General features: G+C 35.0%; 1 protein-coding gene across 1 annotated transcript in view; it reads right to left on the bottom strand.

Moving 5' to 3' along the window:
* Positions 1-15,276, bottom strand: part of LOC136030708 (cytoplasmic dynein 2 heavy chain 1-like) — a 575,385-nt gene that overhangs the window by 413,461 nt on the left and 146,648 nt on the right. The window contains exons 23-24 of the mRNA XM_065709779.1: positions 13,663-13,887; positions 2,590-2,793 (exon numbers count right to left, since the gene is read on the bottom strand). Coding sequence (XP_065565851.1) covers positions 2,590-2,793; positions 13,663-13,887 — 429 coding nt within the window. The remainder of the gene's footprint in view (positions 1-2,589; positions 2,794-13,662; positions 13,888-15,276) is intronic.

Below are 15,276 nucleotides of genomic sequence, written 5' to 3'. Positions count from 1 at the left end.
ATTTTGATTTCATTTTACCTAAATGTGTACTTAGATTATGCTGTACTTAGATTATGCTGATGATTTAAGCATATTAGATGAAAGTGTGAGCAAAATAAATGAATTTTTAGAGGTTTTAAGAGTTGTGGGTTCTAGAATAGGTTTACAAATTAATGTTAAGAAGACTAAGTCACTAAGGCTAGGAATAAGTGAAGATGAAAAGGTGGCGTTGGGTATAGTTAGTAAATACGGTGGGAGCTTTGAAGATGTTAAAAGTAAAATAGCTAAGGCTCAGGGTGTTTTTTCACAGTTAAAAAAAAGTTTGGGAGAATAGAAAGATAAGTCTGCAAAACAAGATTAGAATATTGGAAGTTACAGTGATGACTGTGGTCAAATATGGCTTTGAAGCATAGGCGCTCCAAAGAGCGGACGAACATTTACTAGATGTTTTCCAGAGAAATTCTACGAAAAATGCGGTTCAATTCCGCTTTCTAGGGCTATAATGAAGGAATGTTTGAGATGGCTGGGCCATGTTCTGAGGATGAATGATGACGGATTGCCGAAGATTGTCCTTTTGGCAAACCGTCTGGGGCTACAAGGAAAGCAGGTCAGCCTCGTCTGGGTACGGAGGATGTCATAAATAAATATTTAAAGGAAATGGGAATTCCTGGGAGAGTGTAAAAAGGGAGGCCTTGAATAGATTAGGTTTGAGGAGGAGCGTGCGCAGCTGTGTTGGCCTCAGGTGGCTTGGTGCTGCAGTAAGTTATTGGCAGTAGTAGTAGTATTTATTTTATCTTATCAATCTTCTAATTGTTTTATTGTTTCCTTACACTTTTCCGCTTTCAAATTACGAAGGTACCTTGGGGAGACAAGGGCAGGATAGTGACGTCCTTTTCCAAACTCGTTGGCACACAAAAAATCTTTATTGCCGTCTAGTTGATTGATAATGTCCTTTGATATTTTATTGTTATTAATATTGTTCATATTAATAAGCATGTCGCCATTATTAAGCAGGTCGTCTGCGGTTCGGGTGGGAGAATGTCAGAGAAAGATTTAAAGGAACTGGGAACTAAAGAAGATAAGGATGTAAAGAAGGAAGCTTTAAATAGATTGGGATGGAGGAGTAGCGTGTGTAGCTGTGTTGGCCTCAAGCGACTTGGTGCTGCGGTGATTTGTTAGTAGTAGTAGTAGTAGCATTAGTGCTTAACACTATATGTGTCTTCCTTGCCCTTTACAAGCCATAGAGCCATTGTGCACCCCTGCCTTGTATTTGTTGAACTATTTGGTTTTTTTCTTGGTAAACATGTTTTAAAATTGTACATTCTTTCTTTGACATAACCTCCAAGATCATTTCTTCTAACTCGTATAAATCTTAATTCAAAAGGCAAACCTAAATCAAAAGATCTATTTACTTCGAGAGACCCTTTAAAAAGTCTGTTTATATTATTTTCTACTTTTACTATTTTTTTTTACCTCATTTTACTTACTATTTTCTTTTATCTTACCTCCACCTTTCACTCTCCGGGTACAGACTAATATATACTTATTGTCGTTTACAGTCATTTATTATCAATTATCGTCTGTTTTTTTCTATTAGTTGCCCATCAATACTTCAATGCGAAGAGTTACTGCCGGGCAATTAAAAATTATATGACAATTAAAATTATATGAATAAAAAATATGTTGTTATAGTCTGTAAATTTTCCGAGCTTCTTCAGTGGGTTCTTTATAATGGTACAAATGTTTTGAATTGTTGTGAGATTTAAATCAAGGCGTTCAAGTCAATTTAAAATACATTTGCTTGTTTCGAAACCATTTACTTCCTCTTTTTGCTAAGTTTATCCCCATTTCTGGGAAGGGGTTTATGGGAAAAGAGACTTAAAAAGTTAAATTAGGTTAAAATTTGACACTTGCTATAGTATTGACTAATTTAATTGGAGTTGATCTAATAGTTTACCCCCTTAACATGTAAACAATTATTCAAAGTGAAAACCATGTTTTCTGATGCCAATAATGGGTATATTCCTTGTTTGAAAACATAACTTCAAGGAATCAAAACCAGCCTGACAGGCTAGACCTTGTATTTTAATTTGGGTGACAATTATCTTGAGAAGGGGATCTTGCTCTTAGATTTTATTCTCTTAAGTTTAAAAAGTACTTCTTTGGTGTTTTCATTGATAAAACTGAAAAAAATGAACTTCTTTACCCTTGACTTCTAAAATTACCTTATTTATTTGTTTTTATTAAAACTTGAACAAACAAACGCTTGCTTCTCCTACATTTCCAAAAATTACCATTGCTGGTAGTCTGTTCTATAGGGTTGGCCAAAAGTCACTTACCCTTTGCAATTTTAAACAAATTTTTTATTTTAAAAAACCTTGATTTTGATAGCAATATTTTACAATTCGTGTAGTTGTACGGTACTGGATTTCTCTATAATTATTTTCCAGAATTTAAAAAAATAAAATATTAAGACAATAAAAAATATTAAGAAATAAAAAAGATATTGAACAATAAAAAGGGTCAATAAAAGTGAACAGTGAACAATAAAAGGGTGTGCCAAAAGGACTTTTGGCACACCCTGTATAAAGTAATAGCTATTGTGGTTACCTCCTTGTTCTGCAGTAGATCCCGTAGTTCTTTGATTTTTATAGATTCTTCCACTTCTGATGTGAATTGCACCAAAATTATTAGGGACATGACTTGGGTTGGTAGATCCAAAAGTAACTTTTGCCAATCTTTACATCGTAAGTACTTTTCGGTTAGAGATCTCAGCGTGTCAGAGAGCTGTTTTCCAAGGTTACCTAACCAGAACTGAAATAGCACTAAATTTTAAATCGGATCAATGTGTTTTTATCTTGAAAATTGTGCGAATTAATCTTATGAGATCTGTTCCATAATAATTTATATATATATATATATATATATATATATATATATATATATATATATATATATATATATATATATATATATATATATATATGTATATATATATATAAATAAAATATAATATATATTATATATATATTATATATACATAATAGATATAACTTATCAATAATAACATATTAGTTGCTATTATTTTCGTTCCAAGACAACAGGCAACACAAAATAAAAGCAGTTTGTATTACTGAACTTAGAGGTATATTTACTGAAATTAAATAAAAAAAAGGATTTTTCAACTCAAAGAAAGCAGCCTAATTGCTTATCATGTGTTAAATAATACTCAAGAATCTGGCCCCATCTCCACGGAAATATCCTCTAGACAATTCGATTCCGGCGAAATTTTACCCCCTACAATTGCTCTTAATAATGTCACGCGTAAAATTGAGACGAAAACGAGAAAGAAATACATAAAAATAATTCTGTATAGCAATTTTGGCAAATTCCCCAGTGTCTAATTTCCCTTGACAAATTCACCCCCTGTAAACTTCCCTCCACATGAAAAATTCCCCCGTGGAAAAATCCCCAACAGAAAATTCGTTCATCGCCACCCGAAATTTTATGCATACTTCCAAATGACAAACGCTATGCGTAAACAATGGGCAAATTTTAATACTTAAACACCTTTCCCCTTGGGCTTTGGGGGGGGAGGTCACGTTGTATGGCTATCTCACCATTTTGATGGGACGATTCGGGGGGGAAAGGGGCAGGGAACGGGGTTCCCTCCAATATTTTCGGTCACTTAAAAAGGCACTAGAACTTTTTATTTACGTTCAAATGAACCCGCTCACGATATTCTAGGACCATGGATTGATAGGCCACTCCTGAAAAGAAATAAACACACATCCGTGAACTTTCTTCTGGTAAAAATAAAAATTCCAATTTTTGCTGAAAGGAGCTAGAAACCTCTACAGTAGGACTTACCCACACGCTGAATCTGATGGCGGTGTTTTCATTTAAGTGTTTCATTCTATTAGTTTATTAGGGTGTTTTCCCTTTTTTTTGAAAATAGGGCAAATTTACTCAGGCTCTTAGCCTTTAATGGGTACGACTGAGCTTAATAAAACTTATATATTTGAAATCAGGATAATAAGCCGATTCCTTTGATATATCTATTGGTATATAAATTCCTTTTTAGAGTTTTGGTTACTCTTGAGCCAGGTCGCTCCTTACTTACAGTTCGTTACCACCAACTGTTTGAGTAAAGAAATGACAACGATGTTATGGTATCAGATGTGCTTCAGATGTGCAGATGTGCTTCTTAAACTTCATAAGTCCTCTAAATGCTAAAGAAATTAGAGCTTATCCTTTGCTCCTTTCTAAGTGATGATGTTTGAAACTTGGCCTACGGCAAAGAAGTCAACTTTTGAACTAAGACAGATGGAATTTTTATTTTTCCACGGCAGTCGATAGCTCTTGATGAGCTGATCAAAGTATATGTCATCCATTTTTTGGTAGAAAAATTCCTTCATGAGATATATCAGCTTGAAAGTTTAAAGGGGTTGACAACTTCAGTAGTAAAGCACAAAATGAACCCAAAAATAGGCCGATACAGAAATGGTATTAGATGCCTTTTTCTTAAACTTTAAAAGTTCTCTCATTGATAAGGAAATTAGAGTTTATTCTTTGCTGCTTTCTACGTGATGACATTAGAAACTTGGCCTACGGCAAAAAAGTCAATGTTTGAACTAAGAAGATCGATTTTTTTGTTCGACGGCACTCAATAGCTCTTGATGTGCTGATCTCAGTATATGTCATCCATTTTTTGGTAGAAATTTCCTTCACGAGATATTCCAGTTTGAAAGTTTAAAGGGGCTTACAACTTCAGTAGTAAGGTACACACTGAAACCGAAAATAAGCCGATACCAATTGTGAGACATATAGGGGAGTTTTAAGCAACAGTCGGCTGTTAGCTCATAATCATCTTCGGCAATGAGGGGTTCGCAAGTTTTACTAGTTGGTGTACCTATTATTGGTTTCCGGTGTATTTGATGGTAAGACCAATTTGGTTCCAGAGGTAAGACATGTAAGGAAATTGTATTTAATAATCAGCTGTTAGGCTAAAATCATCTTCAGCGATGAGGGGTTTGCAACTTTTGTGATTTGGTGTACCTAGTATTGTGTTGCGAGAGCAGTACTTTGGCTTTGTCCCGGCTTTTTTTCCTATGCCGCCGATCTCATCTTATTCCTTGAAACTGGTAAGTGTCTAACCTGTGCGGTTTTTTACGCAAAGTGTGGACCTCAGGCCGGATTGATGAATATGACATTATATTTTGGAAAGCTCCGCAGAACTCTTTCCCGGGGCCAAAAAGGATGGTTTCTGCTTGTCCACGAGCCAGAGCCTATGGTGTGCGAAGTGAATTGGAGTTATATAGCCTAGGTCAGAGAGGAGTATCTGAAGTTGTGCAGCAAAGCTTTTGTCCAATAAACCCATGTTTCTGCTTTCGAGTGGAAAGCTCCGTTCTAGCAGGCAAGCAGGCAGGCACCACTTTCAAATTGAAGATGGACTAAAATCTATAAGTGTTAAATACATGCGGCAGTTATCCGGCCCCACAGCCAATATATCTTCTTTGAGTGATAAATAGAAAAAATTATAGAAGCAAAAATGTGGCATTTTCGCACAGGTCCGAAAGTACTGCCATCTATTTTCTCTACCCATTTCTCTTCGTGATTTCAGCTGAGTTTATCATTCGGTTTTTCGGACTTGGGATTGCGGTAAAGAAATGGTAGCAGATGTGCCTATTAAACTCTAAAGTTCTCCCGTTGCTAAAGAAATTGGAGCTTATTCTTTGCTCCTTTCTAAGTGGTGACGTTAGAAAGTTGGCCTACGGTAAAAAAAAACTCAACTTTTGAACTAAGCCAGATAGAACGTTTTTTTTTACAGCAATTGATAGCTCTTGATGAGCTCCTTTATGAGGTATGCCAGTCTGAAAGTTTCAAGGGTTTGACACCTTCAGTAGTAAGGTATACACTGAAACAAAATCTAGGCCGATACAAATTGTGAGACATATAGAGGACTTGTAAGCAACAATCAGCTGTTAGGTAATAACCACCTTCGGCAATTTTATCAACTATTTGTTTCCAGTGTATTTGATGGTAAAACCAAATTGGTTCCTGTGGTAAGACATGTAGGAGACTTTTAAGTAATAATCTGCTGTTAGGCTACTGTCAACTTCAGCGATGAGGGTTTACAACTATGCTAGTTGGTGTACCCATTTATTTGTTTCCGGTGAACTTGATGCCTATCACGGGAGAGGGACTTATTAGTAAGAATCGGTTAACTTTGGGCGAGAAACGTCTGTCAGCTCATAATCATCTTCGAAAATGAAGAGTTTGCCACTTTTGCTAATTGGTCTACCTTTATTTGTTTCCAGTGCATTTGATGGTTAAAACAATTTGGTTCCAGTGGTAAGATATGTAGGGGACTTTTAAGTAATAATCGGCTGTTGGGCTACAATCGTCTTCAGCGATGAGGGGTTTGCAACTTTTGCTAGTTGGTGTACCCGTTTGTTTGTTTCCGGTGAACTTGATGTCTATCTGATAGAGGGACTTGTAAGTAAGAATCTGTTCACTTTGGGTTAGAAATTTGTGCAAATTGATTCATATTGTATTCGATTTCTTTAAATCTGACAGAATTAAGTGTTTACTTGTTTTTAATTGTTTCAAAAAGTAGAATTGTGGCAAAGAGTCAAGCTTTAGCGTAAAGAGCGAGGGATTGTGGAGGGGACAACCCATTTTATAGACGGAGTAATTTCTGTTCGTTTTAAGTTTTAATGTCGCTCCTTACTTTCAGCTAAAAAAGTTAGTTTTTTTTATTTAATTTCTGAACATTTTTGAATTAATGCATGTTTGGTTTTGGCTCTCCGCACATAAATTATTAAAATGAAATTTGTATATTAATTTTTCTTTTTGGCTAAATGGCTTTCTCTTAGTTTTGATCAGACGATTTTGAAAAATAAGGGGTGGAGAAGGAGGCATAGTTGCCCTCCAATTTTTCGGTTACTTAAAAAGGCAACTAGAACTTTTAATTTTTAACGAACGTTTTTATTAGTAAAAAATATACGTAACTTAAGATTTAACTTACGTAACAAACTTTCATAATCTTATATTTTTATTATGTATACGAGGGGGTTTGTACCCTCGTTAATACCTCGCTCTTTACACTAAATCTTAAGTTTTGTCCCAATTCCTTAAGAATGACCCCTGAATCAGAAAGGCCTTAGAATAAATAGTTGAAATTACTAAAAATACTTTAGCATAAAGAGCGAGGTATTTATCTCTTCCTAAATGCCTCGCTGTTTATGCTAAAGTATTTTTAGAACCCCTCATATGCGTAATGATCTCTGTTCGTTTTAAGTTTCAATGCTACTCCTTCTTTTCATTTGAAAAAAGTTATCATGTTTATTTTTCATTGTTTTCTTATAGTAATGCTAGAAAATCATGCTCCCTTTTCCTTGAATTTTTCTTCCCCCATGACAGATTCCTCCAAGGAAAGATCCTCCATCATAGCCCCCTCCCCTCAGCCCCACCCCCAAACAAAATAAAATACCCCTGAAAACATCTGTACACTTCCTAATAACCATCACTATATGTAAATACTGGTCAAAGTTTGTAACTTGCAGCCCCTCCCCCAGGGATTGTGGGGAAGTAAGTCATCCCCAAAGACATAGTTATTATAGTTTTCGACTATCTTGAACAAAATGGCTATCTCAGAATTTTGATCCGTTGACTTTTGGGAAAAATGAGTGTGGGAGGGGGCCTAGATGCCCTCAAATTTTTTGGTTTCGCTCCTTACTACAGTTCGTTACCACGAACTGTTTGATACTATTCTGTTGTTGTTTTTTTCAACGCTGAGGAGTAGCCTTTGATCATGTGATTACTGATCGATAGCGAAGAAATAAAACCAAAGTGTTGCTCTCCTAATACTTTAGTCGGCAAGGCCGGACAAAGGTTGCCGCAACACTTCATGTTGCCCGGGCAACGTAGGTCTATTTTATTTTAAGATCCTTATAGATTACAACTTCAGTGCTTAATTGAAGTGAGGAAACAAAACCAAAGTGTTGCTCTCGCAACACTTTACTCGGTTAAGCCGAACAAATGTTGCTGTAACACCTCCCTCACTTTGCCCATACAACGTAGATCTAGTTATTATTATTACTATCCTAGTAGTAATAAAATGTCTGAATAAAGTATAAAGTACAAATAAATTTAGAACAATATAGACTTCTAAATTCATTATGTAAAAATAAAGTATACAATATTATACAAAACTTAGTATACATAAAGAATGATGAATTACTGTAAATTTATTTTATTTATTTATATAAAACTGAAACGTACATATAAATTTGTGTGAAGATAAATAAATTTATTTGTATCGAAATAACGCATGCATAAATTTAGAACTGGTTTTAAATGGAATTTAACTCCAAATTTTTAGACAGGTGTCTAAACAGGCGAGAAACTTCTGACATGTGACAACATTTCGTTAGCTGGTATTTCCCCTCTACTTACATATTTTTTCGAAGATTTCCTTCAAGCATCCACCCTTTGTGAAAAAATTATAGCTTTAATAACTGAGATAATAATCCATCTTTTTCATGAGAAATTCAGTAAATTGCTTTCACGTGACCCCTTGCTGCATTCTATGGACAAGTGCTCAAACGATTGACTGTAAAGAAGAGGATTTTATTGTTTTTTCCTCGGAGAAAGGAAACATAAGAAAAGTAAATTTTAGGCATTATATTTGAATTCTTTTTGGATTTTTTAAAGAAATCTATTACATTATTGTTGTAGAAATTTCAGAGGGGGGCAATAAATACGAAAATGAAAAACATCAAATTTCAATACACATTATAAAGGAATATTAAGAAATAAATGCAAATGCAAAGAAAAAAAATTATTGACAAGATAGAGAGTGAAAAAGAGTAAGGAAAAATTGCTAACAAATGATGACTAAACAATATCGCATATACAGCCTGCCCATGAAGGTAAAAAAATCTTTGCTTATTTTACCATTCCAGCAGAACAAGCATTAGATGTAGGGCTTTTCCAGAGTTTTGCAGCGTTGGTTTTGCTGAGCAATGTAGAAAATGAAAAGAAGAGGAATGAAGTTTTGACACTCTCTTTTGAGAGATTAAAGTAATACTTCCTGAGTAAAATGTCTGTATTAGTCCAATTGGCTTTATTTCCGTACCGGTTTTTAGAATTCAATCACTTCGTTCTCCACTTGTACATACAAAAATTTTCCCACCTTTTTAAACCATCCAACAGTTCATGGTACCAAACTGTAAGTAAAGAGCGAGTTGGGACAATAGTAACCAAAATTTTAAAGAAAAAATTTTCATAGCAAGTATTATATTGAAGGAGTGGGCTTTTTTTATGCTGATTTTATTTATGCCAATTCCAATATATATATATATATTTATATATATATATATATATATATATACTAGCTGTTGGGGTAGCGCTTCGCGCCACCCCAACACCTAGTTGGTGGGGCGCTTCGCGCCATTGTAGTTGTGTCCCTGTGTCCCACCTGTGATTATAGATAAATTTATATATGTGTTTCAAACTACGTAAAAATTGCGAATATACAACATTCTTGGCTTTCCCATTGTCTGTGCATATACAAAGCCGTATGTACTAATAATGACGTCATATGCAAACGCTCTTTTTACAAACAAACAAACATGCATACACACAACTCGTTTTTATATAGATAGATAGATAGATAGATACAATACAAATTAACTGCGTAAAACTTGCGAATATACAACATTCTTCGCTGTCCAATTGTCGCTGCATATAAATAGATTGTCAGGTTTACCGACCCTCGAACATGCAACGTACAATTGTCCATGGGAAAAACAATCAGTATTAAGATCTTTACCACATTTTTCTAATGATTGACCTTGAGCTTTGTTAATGGTGATTGCAAATGCTAATCGAATTGGGAATTGTAATCTTTTAAATTGAAAAGGCAGATCCGTTGGAATCATGGGAATGCGAGGAATAAGAACAGCCTCACCCTCAAAAGGCCCTGTCAAGCTTGTGGCCTCTATTAGGTTTTCCATTGTTTTTTTTTACGGCAAGTCGCGTGCCATTGCAAAGCTTTGGTGGGTTGATATTTCTTAAAAGTATTATTGGTATGCCTATTTTTAGTTGTAGCACGTGTGGTGGAAACCCTGAAAGATCAATGGAATTTAAAAATTCAGATGGATAATTAACCGCTTCATTTGGTTCCAAAACTGTGTCGACTGACTTGTAAAGGACTGCCTGGTCTCGAATCTTGGTCAAAACAATATTGTTGATTTCGTGGACGTCTATATTTTTGGGTGCGAGAATCGCTCTTTCACTTAGCCATTTATTATTTTTATAATTTTTTAGAATATTCGGAAACACTTTTTCAATCAATTTATTTTTGGACGTCACTAAATTACAGAATTCAGCAGGTAGTTGTATACGTCCTGAAATTGAGTCTACTGGGAACTTTCCGTTTCCAATTGCCAGCAATTGATCTGAAAATGTTTGACCAGAGTCATCGTTTTGCAATAGGACACGCATATTTGTAGTTAATTTTAATATTTTTACGTGTGCCCATAAATTAGAATTTTTTCAGGCAAGCATTCATTTCGTCTGCAGGAGTTGATCTAGGTATTATAGGTAATGTTTGCCTGAAATCTCCCACAAGCAATATTAATGTGCTGCCAAAGGGTTTCGACTTCCCTCTCAAATCTTTCAAGCATTGATCAAGAGCCTCGAGCGATTTTTTGTGTGCCATTGTGCACTCATCCCAAATAATAAGTTTGCATTGCTGCAATACTTTACCCATCCCAGATGATTTGGAAATATTGCACGTGAGAGTTTCTGTAGAATGCAAATTCAGAGGCAATTTCAAAGCGGAATGAGCAGTTCTTCCACCAGGCAGCAATGTTGCGGCTATTCCGGACGACGCAATTGCCAACGCTATATCATTTTTTGATCGAATTGATGCCAGAATCAGTTTTATCACAAACGTTTTACCAGTACCTCCTGGCGCATCCAAAAAGAAAATTTCTCCAACGTTGTTATCGACACAATGCATTATCGTATCATAAATGTCTTTTTGTTCCGACGTTAACTTGGAAATGTTATTTTGTACATACGACAATAGATCACTCGTACTGTAACTTTGTTCACGATCCAATTCTACACATGTCGAAACAGCAGCAATACGGTTAGGTGAAGGCATTCCCAAATCCTGAAGAGGTTTGTTTGCCATACGTACGCACAAATCTTCTATAATAACTAAAGTGTAGTTATAAATTTCTGATGTAAAATCAAAAGTCATATCTGACGTCTCTAACTGTTTTCGATGGAGTATATCTTCGGACATTTTTGACTTTTTTTTTCCCATAACTCTGTAGGAGCTGATGGAGAGCAAGTTGTTAAAATGATGCCAAACAATGCACGAATTTGACTTGGGGTTGACGTTTCGCACGCGTCATTGATGTAGTTATCCCAGTGTTGGTCATTCTCCAATAAATTCAGAGCTTGGCATGCACTACGGTAAGTGTCATGTATAGTACCGTTTACAGTTCTCAAATACTCAAAGGATGTCGGACCGGGTACCCTTTTACTTTGAAAGTAGACATAAATAGATCTGGATTTTCAATTTGGGCTCCAAACGACGTCAATTGAAAACATGAGTTGTATTTTCTGATTTGTGACAAAAAACGCTTAGATTCTGACGTAGTTTCAGTAAGGAAAGTCTTCAATGGCTCTGGTGGTGCAGCTAATAGAGGAAGTTTAACTTTTCCTGAGGCGCAACACATTCCCATTGTTTCACCATTGAATTTCAAGGCCTTGCAATAGGGACAAATTTTAGACATTGTCCCGATTTGAACACATCTACTCAAGCTATAATCATCGACTGGGCTGTACCTGAATGCCAGGCGATAACTTTCAGGTTGCTCTGATTCCTCGGCACGCTTTCTTTTCTTACTTTCTCTATCAGCAGCAAGCCTGATTTCTTGCTGTTCTTGTGATTCCTCGGCACGCTTTCTTTTCTTACTTTCTCTATCAGCAGCAAGCCTGATTTCTTGCTGTTCTTGTGATTCCTCGGCACGCCTTCTTTTTTCACTTTCTCTTTTAGCAGCAAGTCTGCTTTCGCGTTGCTCTGGTAGTTCCTCGGCACGCTTTCTGTTCTTTCTTTCTCTATCAGCCTCAAGCCTGTTTCCTTGCTGTTCTTTTGATTCCTCGACACGCTTTCTGTTCTTTCTTTCTCTATCAGCCTCAAGCCTGTTTCCTTGCTGTTCTTTTGATTCCTCGGCACGCTTTCTTTTCTGACTTTCTCTATCAGCAGCAAGTTTTTTGGCATAGACTCTTTGAGCATCTTCATCGGCTTTTGCCATTGTAAGTTCATCAGTCATTTTAAACTTAAACATTAATAGATTTCTACGTGAACATATATGTCTTAAATATCTTTAATGACGTCACCGTCATAGCAAAAATGACGACAACTAACTTCATGACGTCAGTCGACACAGAAACATGACGTCACCTGACAGACAGACACACAGACAGACAACTTATTTTTATATATATATATATATATATAGATATATATATATATATATATATATATATATATATATATATATATATATATATATATATATATATATATATATATATATATATATATATATAGATATCTAATTCCTTAACTTTAATTCTACCCATCAAAAGCTACAAGTAAAACGAAACTTGTCTGATTTTCGAAAAAGGGGATTAGCCTCCCCCAAAAATGGTATGATCTCAAGAAAATCCCATCATTAAAGACATTATATTAGAAGAGCATTAATCTAGAAGTTCGAAGCTCGTATGTACAAAATGTGGAATTCCGCATACCCAGTACAAAGATGAGGGATGTCTGCTTTTTTTTAGGGAATCGTATTCAATCCATTGTCCTAAAAGATTGGGAGAGGGTTCATTCAAGCAGAAATTAAACTTCTAGTCCCCTTTTTAGGAGACCAAAAGGGACTGGGCTAGAGTAAGATATGACTTTTCCGAAAAAACTACTTTTTTGGTATTTAATACGTATCATCATGGTGGCAGCGGTAGCTACTTCGCAGTAAGGAACGAACTGCGGCTCAAAGAAACTAGAACTAAAAAAAACGTTGAAAAATGGAAAGTAAAAAAAAAGCCTACCATTTCTGACTGATTCAGGAATGCTAACCATTATCTAAATTTGTCTCAACAGTAAAATAGAGTTTTTAAAAATAAAAAATAAAACGAATTTTGAAAAATAGCCAAAAATCTTTGAGAAATTTGTATTGGGTCGAAATAAAAAGTACACAATTGGAAACACCATGGTCAATACCCTGTTCAAGAAACTTTCAGTCTGTTGGCTTGAACAACACGAAAAATGACTTTTTTGGTATCTATATGACGTCGTGACATCAAGCGAAATTCCCATAATTTTTTGGATACTGCTATTATGAAGGTATAGTTCTAGCAATGTCTTTTTATTTTCTTACTAGGGATCAGCTAAAGCCAGCGTGAATGAAATAGCGCAATGATTAGATATGACACTGATTTAAGCCAGTAATATGAACGGAAACTTTTATTGGCTTTTTGTGGAAAGTTTTAAGCCATTATAATTAATAAAAAATATTTGAGTTAGGAGGTTTTTACGTTAAACCTTCTATTCCCCGGTGATAAAATGGTATTATATTACTTTAAAGATCTTACCTCTGCTTGGGGGGTGATTTGAACTGGTTCTGATAGCGTAACAGTTTCTCCTTCGCTTGAAATCAGACCAACCACTTGATTATCTTTCAGAATTAGCTGGCTAACTCCACTAAAAAGCTTGTGCATATGATGCTGGATAGCCAAGGGATTATTTGCCTGCCCAATAATTTCGAGAAGGTCATCATCACCAAGAAAAAAGAACTTGGGGTATTCAGTTCGTTTTGCCTGGAACAGAAAATTACTAAAATAGGGTAAATGATTATGTTTTGGATGTAATAGCTTTTCAGAAATAAGTGTGACAGCTTCATTAAACAGTTAAAATTGATTTTGTGGCAGCACTGGTAAAAACAACAAGATCAAATTTCACAGAATTTTCTGCCGACAGTTGTAATAAGTTGACAGAAATGACCACATTTGGAGAAAAGTATGATTTGTGATAGCTTGGTTAAAGCGATGTTAATTAAATCTTTAAGATAGTACTGCCTATGAAACGATTACTGACCCTACTTAAATCAAAAGCCATATTAATTGACAAATGAATAGAAACATTTGATTTTCATAGATAATACGATGGATAGTATTTGGTTGTCAGTGTCAATCCTGTAATATACAGTTTCGATTTGGTCTTTGAAATCAGCAATTATTCTAAAGAGATATTAAATTGAGGGTTTAAATGTTATTTAATTGGACAGCTATGATTCACCGATACATTTATATTTTTTGCGAATTAAAAAAAAAATAATTAACTAAAAAAACAAAATAAAATATGCAATGTATATGTAAACGGTCCAAATTAATCAATAAAATCGCAGTTAGTGCACTATTTTAGTGCACCGAAAAGCTGTTTAGCTTAAATAGGATCCGAGAAGATACTTTAAAGTAAACAAAATCACTCCTCCCTCCAAGGAGACAGGCCTCTCTTGAACTTCATGATATTGTTCAACGGAATAAGCATTAGAGATATGGCCAACAGCCCGAATGAGGGGCAGCTTATTAATCTTTAATGTTATTAAATAAAAAAAAGTTTTTTGTCCGAAAGTAAGGAGTGACATTAAAATTAAAAACGAACAGAAATTACTCCTTATATGATAGACGGTTTTCCTCCTCAACGTCCCGCTCTTTACGCTAAAGTTTGACTCTTTCTATTAACGCTACTTTTTTAAACAGTAAAAAACTTAAAACAATATAAAAGTAAAATAATAAGATTGTATTACTTTTAGTGGGTGTTTTCCCCTATTTTCTAAAATAAGGCAAATTTTCTCAAGCTCGTAAATTTTGTTGGGTAAGACTAAACTTGATGAAACTTATATATTTAAAATCAGAATTAAAATGCAATTCTTTTGATATAACTATTGGTATCAAAATTCCGTTTTTTTTTAGTTTCAGTTACCATTGAGCCGGGTTGCTCCTTGCTACAGTTCGTCAACACGAACTGTTTGATAATGGATCTTTAGGGATTTTGGACCTTTGATAGCAGATTGAACCACACAACGATTCTTAATTCAGCTAAACCTGTAAAAATTTAGGAAAGGATTCACTTCGTAACCATTTCTTACTAAAAGTTTTATTACTTTATGCTCGATGTTAGCTTATTTATCGATGAAATATTTTGAC

Source organism: Artemia franciscana, chromosome 8, assembly GCF_032884065.1.
Source record: "Artemia franciscana chromosome 8, ASM3288406v1, whole genome shotgun sequence".
Taxonomy (NCBI): Eukaryota; Metazoa; Arthropoda; class Branchiopoda; order Anostraca; family Artemiidae; genus Artemia; species Artemia franciscana.
The sequence above is the reverse complement of the archived record's forward strand: the minus strand, read 5'-3'. Positions and strand labels throughout refer to the sequence as shown.